This window comes from Delphinus delphis, chromosome 20 (assembly GCF_949987515.2).
Source record: "Delphinus delphis chromosome 20, mDelDel1.2, whole genome shotgun sequence".
Taxonomy (NCBI): Eukaryota; Metazoa; Chordata; class Mammalia; order Artiodactyla; family Delphinidae; genus Delphinus; species Delphinus delphis.
In genome coordinates this window covers 30,923,725-30,938,743 of record NC_082702.1, presented here as the reverse complement: position 1 = coordinate 30,938,743, position 15,019 = coordinate 30,923,725, and the positions used below count along the sequence as shown (strand labels likewise).

The window sequence follows — 15,019 nt, the reverse complement described above, 5'->3', positions numbered from 1 at the left end:
GGTCAGCCCTCTTCAGTGGGGGGGTGGCGTTCCCCACCCTGTGCCCTGCTCCACCCGCCCCCCCACCTGCGTGTGGAATGCAGCAGGGACCATGTCCTTGTCCTTGTGGATCCTCCTGTCTCCGTCCCTGGTGGTGCATTCAGCCGTGTTGGTGGACCTTCCCTTCGCTTGTCCCGCTTTGTCACTGGCCGCGGTGGGTCAGGGCCCCGGGCACCGCCAGCCCTCACTTGCCTCTCCACTCTGTTGCAGAACCGCATGCACGAATCGCTGAAGCTCTTCGACAGCATCTGCAACAACAAGTGGTTCACGGACACATCCATCATCCTGTTTCTTAACAAGAAGGACATATTCGAAGAGAAGATCAAGAAGTCCCCGCTCACCATCTGCTTTCCTGAGTACACAGGTAGAGACTGCCACTCCCCACGGGGACCGCGGGGGCCACGCAGCCGCTCGGGCCACACCAGCTCCTGAGGGAGCTCATTCCCCCTCACCATGCTCTGCGGACACACCAGATTCTGCCCTGGAGAATCCAACACAAAACCGAAGGCGGGTCCCCTCCCTTCCCCACAACATGCTGTTGCGAGGGGGTGGGGCAGCCAACTGGGGCATCCTGGTCAGGGGAGGCAGGGCTGGAATCCCAGCTCTGCCACTTACGAGCTGTGTGATCTCGGCAACCTCTGGACATCAGCTTGGTCATCTGTAAATAGAGCTTATCAGTAAAATGGCAATACCAAGATGATGATGGGGTTGAAGGTCGGGGCTTCGAGTCAGACAGCCCAAGGTTCGTGCCCCCACTCTGCCACTCACAGCAGGTTACATAACCTCTCGGAGCCTCCGTTTCTGTGTCTGTGAGATGGGAACAATCACTGTGATTATCCACCCTCCCTCCCAGAGTTGCCAGAGGACAAAGTGAGCTAAGAAGCATGGAGGGCTTAGCATGGCAGTTGTTGCATAGTAAGTGCTCACTAAACATTCGCTATTGCTCTTATGACTGTGATGCTAAAAAGTATCGTGACGGCACCCCTATTCAAATGGCCTGTTGAACATGAGAGAGCTTCGCGAGCAGCAGAGACCAGGGCCGTCCTGCGGAGGGTGCTGAGGGTGCCGGAGGCCACCTCTGTTCATGTTGCCATGGGTTTACCTGACTGTGGGTGGGTGGGCAGCCTGGCCAGGGCCCTCATGGTGCAGCAGGGTGCCTGGAATAGCCCACGGGCTCACTGGCTCTTCAGGATGGCCAGAGACTGGTCAGAGAGGCGAATGGAAGCAAAAGCGGGCATCCCCAGCCTGACCAGCCCCCCGGCCTGGAGAGCCAAGGGTAGACAGGGTCCCAACAAGGTGAGCCTGCTAGGTAAGCCTCCGGGCTGAACCCCAGCTCCCCGAGAGTGGACGTGGGGGCCGTGGCTTGGAGCCGGACAAGCAGCACAGCTCACTCTGTCTCCCCTTCCTCGAGATCAGGCTGCCTGCCCCGTGGGTCAGGCCCCAGCAGCATGCAGCCAGAGGTGGGCCGGGCTCAGCACCCCTCACACACGCCATCAGCCTCCTTTTAGTCGTATCTGAATTGGGGGGTCTGTGGATCCCACCCTAGGTGACCTGGGCTGTGGCCCCTGGTGCAGCAGAAAGAAGCAAGGTGAGTCAGTCACCAAGGCCGTTTGGTGCTGACGAGGTCCCAGGGACCCTCTCCCTCACCTCCGGCCCAGATTTAGGTAGACCCTCAAGGCCAGGCCCGGTGGCCTGTGCCCATGTGCCGAGGGGCTGGGTCCGTCCTGCTGTGGCTCCGAAGTCCAGCCCGCCCCCCCGCTCCCTCAGTGGGTTGTGACAGCCCTGCCTGGACCTGGGCCTGGGCCGGGGTTCCTGGAGCCAGTGGAGGCTTCAGGGCAAAGCCAGGAGTCCTGTTCTGTTCCTCCCTAAACGGCATCTGCTCTCCTGGAAGCGCCTCTCCCTGGACTCACCAGGGACAGAGTGATGTGGCAGCAAAGAAGGCAGCAAGTCAGCAAGCCAGACAGTTCTTAATCCCTGGAGGGTGAACGTGAGAAGGAGGAAGGGGGAAGGAAGGAGGGCGGGGCGATGAGAGGAAGGAGGCCAGGGCGGCTCCCAGGTGCGGCAGTTTCCACCCACCTTGCCCAGCAACAGTCAAGGGAGGTGGTGTCCCTGCCCACTCCGAGGAGTCACAGCCAGGAGAGGACAGCCCGCAGGGGCTGGCGCAGACTTCTGCACCTGTGTGAGGGCTGGTTCAGATTTCTTTGGGCAGGACCCGCAGGAAGAGAGAATGTTTGCATCAGGAGCCCGTACATGCATCTGTGAAAAGAAACAGGAGTTCCATGAAACAGTGTTCACCCTTAGCACAGGTGAGGCCTGGTGAGGTTTGATCTCTTGTTTCCATCATTGGTTTTAAACTGGATGTGGACCATGGACTTGGTTTCATGACCCACTGTTGATTGAGCTGAGCTGTCGTCAGGTTTCTCCTGCAGGGTTGTCACTGAGAGGCCCTTGGTGTCCGCTCCCCAGCCCGTGGCCTGACCGGCACCCAGGTGGGGGCCTCGCCTCACCAGCTCCCGACCTGGTCTCTCCCGCAGGCCCCAACACCTTCACGGAAGCCGTGGCTCATATCCAGGCGCAGTACGAGAGCAAGAACAAGTCGGCCCACAAGGAAATCTACACCCACATCACCTGTGCCACTGACACCAACAACATCCAGTTTGTCTTTGACGCCGTGACGGACGTCATCATCGCCAAAAACCTTCGGGGCTGTGGCCTCTACTGAGCCCTGGCCTCGCCACCCAGCTGCCCACCACCCTGCCCAGCCTGCCGCCCCACCCCTGCCCTGGACAAGGGAGCACCAGCAGATGGCACTGAGTGGGGAAGAGGAGGCGCCCTCCACGGCCTCCCCTGCCCCAGACACCAGAACACGTGGTAACGGGGTTGGCGGGGGCGCCGAGTGCCCACACCTGCCGAGACAGACGGCCCGCTGGCCTCCGCGCCATCGCTGGGTGTCTCCCTGGGAGAGAGGTGTACGGGGCCCACGCCGCCGTCCGGGCCAGAATGGGCGCGCTCTGCATGCAGTGGTTCGGGCTTGAGGTCCCAGGGTCCCCTCCTGTCTTCGAAGCTGTGCAGGTGGTGGGGCGGCGTGCTGGCCGGAGCGGGGGCAGTGGGAGCCGCTGCTCAGCTTTTCTTGGGGTCCCTCTGGTAGAGGGCAGCTCTGTCACCAAAGGCCAGGGTGGGACCAGGCCACCAACCGCGTGTGGGTCCGGGGGCTCAGGCCTCGGCAGTGCCTCCCTCCTCCTCCCCCTGGACCTCAGTCCTGGACGCCAGTCCTTCCTTCTCTGGGCCTCCCTCCCTTCACACCTCTGGGGCTCCCCAGTGCCCTGCTGGGGAACCCCCACCCCGACTCCTCACAGGCCTGGAAATGCTTCTGAGACCGACTTCTTGCAAAGGCACGTGGTAGATGGTCAGCGGGGTTGAGTCCTGCGGTGCCTGGACGAGGTGGGGAAGAGACGGTGGGGGAGGGGAGGCCGGAGGAAGTGGCTCTTGCGTTGACTGGGATGGGGGCCTCCCACCCGGTCTTTGTAGGCCCCAGGGTGGCTTATCTGCTTCTCCCGTCAGTCACCCCAGTCACCCGGGGCTTGGGCTGGAGTGTGAGCAGATGTGCTTTTTCTTTGCAAATTCACAGCGAATCCAACACAAACCAGCTGGGGCAGCAGGGGGCCTGGGGACTGGAGGTTCTGTAGTTGAGCAGGCCCAGGGGAGGTGTGGGCACGGCCCCTGTAGCCGGTGTCCCAGCTTCCTTCTGTCTTGGTGAAGAAATCGGAGAGTTTGTCCACAGCCCTTGGGGTCCCGCCAGCCCCCGGGGGCAGAGGAGGGCAGACGTATGGGCCCATCATACTGTGTGTGCTGTGAGGGGCACAGCCTGGCTCACGCGCACACACACAGCCCCAGCCCCCTCCCCGGACAGAGAGACTTGAGACCCCTTGGAGGGGCTTTGCTGTAGAGATCCCTGAGGAGAAAAGGGTGGGGTGACTCCTCCTGGTGACCCCAGGCCCTGGCTGACCTTGGACAATGAACACACCTCTTTCTCTCTCTCCTGGGCGCCTCCTGTTGGCGGATGCCACCAGTCAACACCCCAGGCAGACCCTGCGTGCTTGGATGGCGGCTTTGCCTGGGGAGCCAGATGTGCCCACAGGAGGAGAGGGGCCGCCCCTGAGGGGCCTCTGGCTCCCTCCTCAAGCCCTCTGCTCCTCCAGCACCCACTCTGGGCTCTGCTCAGTCCCGGGCCAGGCAGGACCCCTGCCCTCCCAGCGCAGCCGCTGACTGCCCCGCAGCCAGGAGCTCTGGGCTTCTCGCTTCCAACAGACCCGGAGCTCTGGGTAGTGCACGGGAGACCCAGGGCACCTTCCCTAGTGCCAGACGCCTGCAGGGGTGGGCGCTGCTGGGGTGAGCCCCATCCCTGCCTGGCTGTCTTGCTACTGCCCCTGGCCTCATGGGAGACAGCAGGCAGCCCAGCTCCATTTCGGTTTTGCTTGCCTCGTTGTGTGCTGCGCCTCGTACAGGGTGCTGGGTTGTGGCAGAGGACAGGCCCCTGGACCGACAGCCGCAGTGTCCCGCACTGGCAGCCAGGGCCAGTCGGGCCATGTTGCCCGACACTGAAGGCGTAGCAGTTACTTCCTGGCAGCACCACCCTGGGTGTGGGCAGCTGTGCCCCTAACGCTGCTCTGTGACCCAGACTCAAAAGCAACTGCTAAGAAGGGTATACTGGCCAAGCCTCACCTCTAAGGCCATTGTCTTAGAGGTGGGAGTCACCTGCTCTCCAGGCCCAGGGCAGCAGCCAGGCGGAGGGCCCCGGGCCGTAGCCCACCCCATCTGCCATGTTAGGAGGCTGGGGAGTGGGGTGCTTGGAGCCTTCCTGCCCCTCCGTGCCCTGGGGTGCCTTTTCGCTCTCAGATGCTCTGCCCTGCTCAGCTGCTTATGCTACTCTTGCCCTCTGACCCTGGCCTGCCCAGGGGGGCCTTGGCTGTCTAGTCAAAGCCCCCAAGGAGCAGGTATCCAGGGTGAAATTCCTTCCCTGTCCTCTGCGTCTCCCATCCACGTCGTCACAGGTGGCTCCACCATGGGGAGGAACGACTGAAGGGACAGATGAGTTTTGGCTCCGTCGTGGGTGTGGGTGTGGGGGAGATGTTATGAGTGACCAGACGTGGGTGATTCTCTTATCCACAGTGGCCCCGTGTGTGCCCCAAAGAGGCCATGCTTCGACTCTCTGCATGCCTCTAGTTTATCAGGGCAAAGGGAAACTGATCTCTAGGAGGGGCGCCTTTACCAGACCCGTGAAACTTATGCCTGCCGTCTAGATGCCTGTGGGCAGGTTCTGTGCCCTGCACCAGTTGCCCTCACAAGAGCCAGGTCTTAGCCTTCCCACCAAGAACTGAGAGAGGCCCCCAAGGCTCTCTGGCCTGCCTGGAGGGGGCAGTGCCCGAGGCCCAAGGAAGGGCTCTGTGGAGCCTGTGGACTCTGGCCTGAGGAAGGTGCAGGGTCTGCTCCAGCCCTGAGCAGACAGCGCACCAACAGTTCTGACATTCTGGTTCTATGGCCCCCTTGCCTGGAGCTCTAGATGCCTGGTTCCCTGGCCCTTTTTCTCCTCTCTGGTCCCAGCAGAACCTGAGGACCCATGGGCACATGCTCCTACCATGGGGCGGTGGGCTCAGCCCGGGCAGAAGGCCAGCACCAGATATGGTGCCAGGAGGCAGCTCTCCTCCCAGCCTCTCCCCCGAGTCCAGTTCCGCCCCACTGATGGGACCTGGAGGCACCCCTGTCCTCCACGACTGCCCTCCCTACCCAGAGCCCCCATGACCAGGGTCCTTAAATCCCCAACACGGAACACCCAGGAGTTGGCTCACCTAGCTCACCTCTGCCAGGGAGAGTCCTGCAAGGGGAAAGAATATCCCACCGCTTCCACCTAACCCTGTGACAGTCTCTGCCCCACTGGCTGATTCTGCAGGTTCTCCTCTCTGGCCTGCATCATTCCCGGCTCCTTCCCCCTTCCCTTGGCCTGACCTAGTACACTCTTCAGCCCTCTTGGTGAGTAAATCCACCGCAATCCGGGCCTCAGCCTCTTCCCTCCAGACCAGGTAGTGTCCTGCCCGGCCCCCTTTTTGAGAAGTCTGGTGCACAAGGCCTCTTCGGGTGGCCTCTGGCCTCCCCGAGCCTTCCGGAAGCCTTCAGGCACAACCTGGCAGTTCTCAGGAACTGAGGCTTGAGGCTCTGGCTCCGTGGCCATCAGAGATTCAGTCTTGGGTGCCAAAGGCCAGCACCCTCCAGACAGCGCCCCTTGTCAATCCACAAGCCTACAGAGCAGAGGGTCCAACAGCCCAGAGCAGTGAGACAGGACACAGCATCCAGACCAGGATCAGGGCCCGGGTGTGAGCTGCTGCCCCCCACCGCCCGCCCCCAGCGAGGTGAGTCCTCAGCCCTCTTTCCCAGGAGCCAAGTGGGGCCTTCCCTTGGGGGCTTCAGACACGCTGCACCCCCAACCAGATGAAGGCCCCCGTCAAGGGAGGGCCTGCTCAGGGCAGAGACAGAAGGGAGGCCCATCCAGGCCCAGGGTGCCCAGGGCACCAGCGTGAACCCACCGCCCGTCGGAGGCACCATCCCTCCTGTGGCCCATCCTTTCCTCCCCTGCCCCCCACCCCGCCCCGTCCCCGTGGCCTCCCTGAGCAGCCAGGCCCTTCACCTCCTGGTCCCCTCTGTCTTAGTCCCTGCGTCCTCTGTGCCCTGTGCCTCCTCCCCTCCCCGTCCCCGGCAGAGGTGGGCTTGGGCGCGCCTCTCCTTTCTTAGCAAACCCCTCTTAGATGCCGTGGTCCCACTTCCCGACCCCAGCGCCACCCGCCCCATATTAACTGTAATTTTGTAAGAAGAGTGACTCGTCAGTTTAATCTCTAGTCATTGTAATAATTTATCGGCTGCCGTAATGTATTTATTAGTCACCCACCATTAATAAAATGTGCCAGCTTTTCCTAGCACGAGTGTGGTGTGTTGCGTCAGTGCCCAAGTTGCTTCCACCGGCGCCCCCCGCACGACACGTGTCCTGGGGCCGGACTGTGGGCCACCTGGCAGAGGGGCACAGCCTGCTGGGGCAGGATTCCAGGTGACCGGGATTGTCGTGAGGGCAGAGGCTGGTCTGTCCCATCCCTTGTGCTTGGTGCCGGCCACGCCCCTGCTCCAGTGGTGGCAGCCAGGCCGCTGGCCACGCTCTGCTGGAGACTGGGAGAGACAGGGTGGTGACGACAGCAGGGGTGGGTGCTGTCGCCTGGCTGTGGCCCCTGGCTCCCTTCTCTTTTCTCACATGCTGACAACTCCTCTTGTGAATGTGTTCTTGCATCCGTGTTCTCCGGGGAAGCTTGGATGGACAAGCTGGGCTCTTGGCTCCTTGGTGATGGGTTCCAGTGTGTTTGGAGGGATGGCGGTGAGGCCTGTGGGGTGTGGAGGGGTTCTCGGTGCCGGCGCCTCCCCTCCCTGCAGCGGCTCCCCTCCCCACTGCCCTTCCTGCATCTCCAGGCTCAGCCCCTCCTTCCAGGCTCACTCCAATGCCCTCCCGACCGGACCAGGTCTGACTGGGGAGCGTCGCTGCCTCCCCGGCCCCGCCCCTGCTCTGTGCCGCTCGCTCGCTTGCTCGGAACCGGGACTTTTTCACGTGTGTGCATTTTCTCTCCCCAACTAGACTGTGAGCTCTCGGAGAGCAGGAGACTGTGCCGGTCGTTCCTATAGCCCTGTAGCTGCCCCACGGAGGGCCTTGCACACAGATCCAGCTGGTATTGGTGGGAAGAGTGCCCGCTCTGCAGCCCTGGGGCGTGGAGGGGCCGAGCCTTAGCCGAGTGGAACTCTGGAGCCCAGGCAGCTGGCCTGGATTTTTCCTTCGGACCTAAGCTTGGCGGCCTCCAGACCTTCAGCTCAGCCCACATGCCAAATGGGCACAGTCCGCACTCTCAGCTTGGGTCTCCCTAGTGGCCCCTTCTGGTCCTGGGAGTGCCCTGGGCATATGTCCCCACCGTGTCCCCCAACGTCTAAATCAAGTCGAGATAGTTGGGCAGTGAGTTGGGATCTTGCCTCTGGTTGAGGCCTTCCAGCCGTTGGTTGAGCAGCGATAGGACAAGGTGGTGTCGTGTGTTGGTGAGGCTTTTCCTATCGAATCGTTGGCTCTCCTCTGCTCCCTGGTGGCTCGGGGACCCTGGGCGCTCCCAGCCCCCACCCCCCTGCGCGTGGATTCACCTGGCCTCCCAGGAAACCTCCGCCTGCCCTTTTCTGAACAGCCTCCATTGAGACGGCACCGGGCGGAAGTGTCTCATGCCTCCCTGAGCGTGACTATGCAGTGACTGACCAGTAGAAATTGCGGGGACTGAGAATGAAATTGACTGGTTGAGGCTAGGAGGGTAATAAGATCATAGGAGTTTGCTGAATATGTGCGGCAGAGTGAGAGGACGATGCCATTTATTTACTACAGATCCCAGGGGGCGTCGTAAATCCGTGCGGTTGTCTAGGGGCTCCCGAGAGGCAGCTGAGAACCTAGACTGCCCCCTCCACCAACCGGTCTTGACCATAAGGACAAGGGTTTGCACCAATACCCTTTCCAGGTCACCAGTCATGGAAAAGATGATGGAAGGCACGCGGAGCTGGCCATGACTCTCTGATCATTTATTCTAAAGCCCACAGGCTCCTCACTCTGGCTGGAGAAACCAACCCATTGCATTGCAGAAGCTCTGGTCTGGCCCAGAGCCGGGTGCAGGTCTCTGCTCTTCCTCATCCCAGCCTTGTCACCTCTCATTGCCTCCTAAGGATCGATGAGGTTAAATGACACAAGGCAGGGGAAGAGCTGGCAGAGCGGGGCTTGGTGATGGGTGGTGGTCGCTTCATCTGCTTCCCGCTCCCACTCAGCTGGAGGGAGATGTCGGGAAGCAGTTTACTCAGCGCCACTGCTTGCTCGTCCATCTCAGTGATGAACGCCCAGTGATGCCCACACCACTGCTCTGCTCTCTCCTATGATTTGCTTCAGTCTTCTTACTTCAGAGGGAGCGTGTAGCCTGGAATTACTCCTGAACTTGACCTGCAGACCCATGGAGCTAGGTTTGGGGCGGACAAGTTTCCAGGGTTAGGACAGGGTTCTTGGGGGAAATGAACAGCTCTCCCTTCCCCCAGAGAGCTATATCACGAGGGAGCCACCTTCCTGTGCAGAAATGGGTTTGTACACAGAGAACAAACTGCCAAGGAACAGACTGCCCAAGTTCATGTGCCTGGCATCCCACAGTAGGATAAGTCCGTCCTTGCCCCGGACAGAGGGCTGTCCCCTGGGATCCTGCTTGATTTGGAGTGCCCATTGTGTTCACTCATTTGCTAAATGAACTCCTGTGCGCAAAGCAGTTCTCCACATCTGCGGTGCTTAAAGCTCCTCGCGTGACCAGTCGTGGTTGAGTTTGACCCAGCCCGAGGGGGTATGGCCAGAGCCCCAGGCACTCCTGCAGGAGCCTGGCGTGACTTCCCCTCAGACCACAGGAGGGGCCTAGAGGCCCTCACCACTCCCAGAGTACACCCCAACCCACAGGTTAGGCCCAACAGGACAGGTCTGGACAGGAAGGGCCAAAGCCCGGCTCTCAGGCTCCCATCCAGCAACCCCCACCCCCCGCCAACACGCACGGAGACCTTCCCGTGGCTGGAGACTGCAGACTGGAGAGCTCGTCCTCAGCCTCACTCAGGGAGCCCGGGTTGGCTCCCAGTCCAGTCTCTGCCACCAGCCCTGAGACAGGGGTGTTGGTTGCTCTGAATGCTGGAGATGCGAAGCTCCATGCTGTGCGAGAACGTTCTGTCAGCCTTCCGAGGAGCTGAGGAGCCGTGGGGGCCCGGGAGCCCTGCCTGAGCTGCCGAGTAGACCACTTCCTCCCTCTCAAGCCTAACTTCCATCTTCTCTTTCCCTGTCTCCGTGTCTGTCCCTCTCGCTGTCTGGCTCTCTCCCTCCCCGCCTGGGGCTGCAGAACCGCATGCACGAGTCTCTCATGCTCTTCGACTCCATCTGTAACAACAAGTTCTTCATCGATACCTCCATCATTCTCTTCCTCAACAAGAAAGATCTCTTTGGTGAGAAGATCAAGAAGTCACCTCTGACCATCTGCTTTCCTGAGTACACAGGTAGGTGTCGCGTGGACCTGCCAGGGACCTGTGTCTCCCCTGCGGGCACGGGTACCCCTGCAGGCAGCTGGCAGAGGGTAGAGGAAGAGGCGAGGGAGTGACCAGGTCTGGCCCCTCCCAGGGCACTGCCCTGGGCGTGGTGGGGAATGGACCCTCGTGACGCGTGTGGGTTGTGAGCAGGCGACTCCGGAGAGACGTGGCAGGATCAGGAGGCAGGACAGGCGCACAGCTTCCCCCTCTTCTTCCGTCCTGGTCCCCTGCCTCCCTGGTCTCCCCCGCCTCAACCCCTGCCTGGGCTGCCTCAGCCCCGCCCGCTTTCTCTGCTCCTGCTTCGGTAGCCCTGCTCGTGCCAGCAGAGCAGTTCCCCCGCCCCACGGCATGGGGCCTGCTCTCCCCACCTCCACCCCCATCCCGCCTGCTCTTTCCCTGCTCTTCTCCGCCCCTGCGCTTTTCCCCCAAACCACCCCTACTTTCTGCAGGCCTTCTCCATCTCCGCTTGCCTCTTTTCTGCCTTCTCCAGGGCTTTTCCTCTCCTTCTGGCTCCAGGGGAGTGTGCCCCCCCGCCCCCATGGGAAGCTGTCTCTGGCAGCGGATGGAGGCTGGCTGTGTAGGGTGGCCCGGCTCTGGGCTGCTGCTGAAGGCTAGGGCAGCGCTGACGGGAGGCCGGAGCCCAGCCTTTGTCGCTCTGGGGACTGGGAAGCTTCTAGAGGCCCCTGGGGCGTGGCGGTAGAGAATGTGTCACAGGTGGGCTCAGTCTGGAACCCACTCCCTGACAGCCCCAGTGAAAGATCAGGGCTTAGGCTCAGCTCCCAGGGTGACATGGGTCCCCAAACCCAGCCAGATTCCAGAAGAGATGGATGCTGGCCCCTCCGCCCTCCTCCACTCCTGGGGAGGGGGGGAGTCTGCCCTCACCCTTGGGTGTGGAGGGCGCATTGGCTTGTTCTGAGCGCAGCCTGTCTCCACTGTGTGAATCTGCCAGCTTCCTGCCCTCCCCAGGGTGCAGAGAGGGAGACAGGGCAGGCTCTCGGGGCTGACAGGCGTTAGGAGCATGGTGCAGGCAGGCGGGCAGACAGGCAGACAGGCAGGCTAAAGCAGCTTCTGGACCCAGACTCTGCAACTTGGGACAAGTTAATCGCCTGTGCCTTGTTTGTCATCCGGGCACGACAGCAGATAATGATGCCCACTGCTTGCAGGGCTGGAGGTGGGGGAATGAACGGAGAGAATGGTGCCTGGTGCCAGGTCTGCACCATAGGTGCCATCACTGCCCTCGTACCATCCAGAGGATGGAAACCAAGCAAGGGGGATTGGCCGTGGAGGAGGCGCCCTCTGCGGGTGGGGTGGAGCGAGTCCATGCAGGCACAGGACAGGCCAGGGAGGGCCCTGCCTGTGGGTGGAGCCGGGCGTTAGCCCCCTTGGCAGCCATCTCTCCCAGCCTCAGCAGAGGCCCTTCAGGACCAATTCGGGTCTTTAGATAAAGTTGCGGTGACCGGATGGGGCTCGGAAGTCTGCAAGCTCCAGCAGGCCCTCAGGCCAGTGCCACCTCAGGGGGCCGGCCTGAGCCTAGGGCTCTTCCTTGTCCCCAGGGACCTGGCCTCACTGGAGCCCGATTTGGGATGTGGCCCAAGGAGCGGTCAGTCTCACTGTCGTGTTGTATGGCGCGCCGGATGCACCCAGGGAAAGTTGGTCTGAGATTGGGAAACATTTGCATTCTTCAGGGCCTCCAGAGGGATCCAGTTTGAGTTCAGAGAACACGCTGGATGACAAATGGTCACCAGTGAGGTGGCCCCTGGGGGTACCTAGGCTTGTGGGGACAGAACAGGCTGGAGGGGCTGGGGCGTGCAGGTGGCTGTCTGGACGTCCACGGGGAGCTCTGCAGGACCGCCAGGCCGTGTAAGGGCGCGGACTGAGCAGACGCTGAGAAGGCGGGAACTGGACGTCCCGAGTTACTCCTGGGCGCTTTTCACCTCCGTTGGTGCCGTCTTAGCACCCTCTGGGCAAGAAGCTCCTTGATGGAGTCCACTGTGGGGTTGTGTCTAGTCTGCGAGCTGCCACTAACTTGATGGCTTCACCGTGTTGGTGGCCAGCCAATGGTGGCATGGAGGAGGCTCTGCCCCGTGGGCTGTCAGAGCTGCTCTCCGCCCTGTCCCCACCCACCCAGTAGCCCTGACCCCGCACACTTATCTGGCTGCGGACGCCTTCCGGCACCCAAGCCCCAGCCCCACTGTGGCTCACACCCAGCCGTTGGAGGATGGCTGGAGGATGGCTGGAGGATGGCGCAGGCCGGGAGGGGGCATGGCCCACCCCCTCAGCATAAGACCGTGTCATTTCCATATTGGCCAGCTCCCAGGGGCACTGCAGAAAATGGGGCAGCCTAACTTGGATGGGCTTTTAGGCAGTTCTCTGTTGGTCCACGTTTTATGATAATTGAAAACTACAGGACAGAGCCACAGGGTTTGGGTTACAGCTGGTGGGCAAACTGTCCTTACATCATGCACAGATACCCCCACCAGACCCCGGCCAGGATCAAGGGAACACTCAAGGAATTGCGGGGGGGGCAGCGGGGCTCCAGTTGGCATTACAACACTGCCAGCCCCTTAAACGGCCCACCTGGAGGTTCCCAATGCCCCCTGTCCTGGCCACTCACCCAAGAACGGGGACGGCTTAGAGACAGTCCCAGCCCTTCTCATTAAGAGGAAGCATCCAGGAAGGAGTGTAGAAGTAGCCCCCCCCCCCCCCCCCCCGCGGCCACCACCCCGCAGGGAACTCATGCATCAGAAGCAGTAGGACCGGTTTAGACCAGGGGTGAGTGTTGTGAATGGCGGACTGGCCAGCAGCCTCAGTCAGTGTGCTCATCTAGAAAGCAAAACGGACAGCCTGTGGCTGCTGTCCGCCCAGGGCTCCTGGGGGGACCCTGTGTGAACACAGAAGGAAAGACCTGGGCAAGTCAGAAGCCAGGCCAGTGCTCAGCTGCATGTGGTTTCCAGTGTAAGATGCGACTCCACCTTGGAGAAGGGCCCCAGGCAGCCTCCTGGAGAAGGTCACGGCCCACATCTCCAGCCCACCCACCCGCCTCTCACCAGGGCCTCCCCCCAACTCTTCTGCTCTGTTTCGTTACAGGCCCCAACACCTATGAAGATGCCGCCGCCTACATCCAAGCACAATTTGAAAGCAAAAACCGCTCACCCAACAAAGAAATTTATTGTCACATGACTTGTGCCACAGACACGAATAATATCCAGGTGGTATTCGACGCCGTCACTGACATCATCATTGCCAACAACCTCCGGGGCTGCGGCTTGTACTGACCTCTTGTCCTGTATAGCAACCTATTTGGTAATGATTCCAGCATTCACAGAAAAGCTTGCACACATACACACTCCACTAACAAACAAATACAAGTTGGTAAATTAACTTCAAAAAGGCATAACAAACCTTATATATAGACAGACAAATATATATTAAGTTTTTTTTTAGTTTGTACTAGAAGGAGCTTCAGACAGAACTGACCAACATTCCATTGATCATTAAGGTTTTCCTGGGACAGCACCTGAGCATGCACTTACACACACACACACACACACACACACACACGTACGTCACGATGGCAGTCCTGATTTGGGAGTCCATCCTTTTAAGAACAGCCACATGATTTTACACTCTGAGACCCATTTCTGTGAGCAGGGAGAGGGCAAGGAAAGGCCTGGCCTTAGTCCAGCCTTTTCCTCTGCATCCACACGCTGAGGCTGTGTGCTGTCAGTTCTGTCCTGCTCTTGTGCGAATTCCAAAACCCTTTAAAAAATGGCCAGCATCCCAAATGTCTCCCTGCCCTATACTCCCGACAGAAAAATTAAGGATGCTTCTCTTTTGGGTGGTAGAGGTGGTTAACTTCAAGAATTTAGAAGAGTCACTGCTCTGCCCAATCCACTCTCTGTCTCCTGAGTTTTCTTTATTCATGTTAACAAGGCAAGAGTCAGAGAAAAGGGAGACTCTGGCTGCTTTCTGCAAGCAGCTGAGGGGGCGGGCCGTGCAAAGCACAAGGTCACCTGCAGAGCTGAAGCTGCTCCTCCCTCCAAAAGGGCTCCCCCTCCAAGAGGGCTGGCAAGAGAAGGGGAGTGAGAACGGGCAGGAGTGGCTGAGGGGAGGGCAGATCTGCAGACCTGGCTGGGTCAGGGTCCTGAGGGGTGAGGCCTCCCAGGAGGCCCAGGCTAGACTTCCCCTGGATTCCTGATCCCCCTGCGATGCTGCCCCATCTTGCCTCACCTCAACATTATTAAACATGTTGGAGGGTTGGTTGGTTGGTTGGGTGGTTGGTGTTTTAAATCAAGGAAAATGGTCAGACTGGACCCCTTATCTCTCTCTCTACAGACTGCTTCACGGACTCTTTGCTGTTGACGTTGATCTCCTGGTAGCATGACCTTTTGGCCTTTGTAAGACACACAGCCTTTCTGTATCAAGCCCCTGTCTAACCTACAACCCAGAGTGACTGACGGCTGTGTATTTCTGTAGAATGCTGTAGAATCCGGTTTTAGTTGAGTCTTTACATCTAGAATTTGAAAGGAAAAGAAGAACATTTCCCATGTGCTTTGTAGCTTAAAAAAAAAAAAAAAAGAAAAGGATAAAGGAAAACTCAGCATCTCATCCATCTTTTTTTCTTTCTGAAATAAACACCCACAGCTGCACCCATGCCCACCCCATCCTACCTGCAGAGGTGCCGCCTGTCCGCACCCGGGGCGCCGGTTCCCAGGAGTGTGCTCAGGCCACGCTTTCCAGACGCGGCCTCACCGTCCACAGCCCTCCCCCCGCCCAGGCCCGAGCCACTCCAACCACACGCTCACTCCAGGTTTGCATAGAAAAAGCA

The 15,019-nt window shown here is 60.1% G+C and overlaps 1 protein-coding gene across 4 annotated transcripts in view; it reads left to right on the top strand.

Annotated features, from left to right (window-relative positions):
- The window catches only part of GNAO1 (G protein subunit alpha o1), a 167,082-nt gene extending 152,417 nt beyond the window's left edge, over window positions 1–14,665 (top strand). For 2 of the 4 annotated variants that reach the window (XM_059999616.1, XM_059999617.1), the window contains 3 exons: window positions 10,008–10,161; window positions 13,279–13,494; window positions 14,527–14,665. In XM_059999616.1, coding sequence (XP_059855599.1) covers window positions 10,008–10,161; window positions 13,279–13,466 — 342 coding nt within the window. In that variant the 3' untranslated portion in view covers window positions 13,467–13,494; window positions 14,527–14,665. Of the gene's footprint in view, window positions 1–249; window positions 404–2,248; window positions 2,335–2,573; window positions 9,206–10,007; window positions 10,162–13,278; window positions 13,495–14,526 lie in introns of those variants that run through there. The other 2 variants (XM_059999615.1, XM_059999618.1) reach the window with 2 other exon arrangements.
- The last annotated feature ends 354 nt before the right edge of the window (window positions 14,666–15,019 follow it).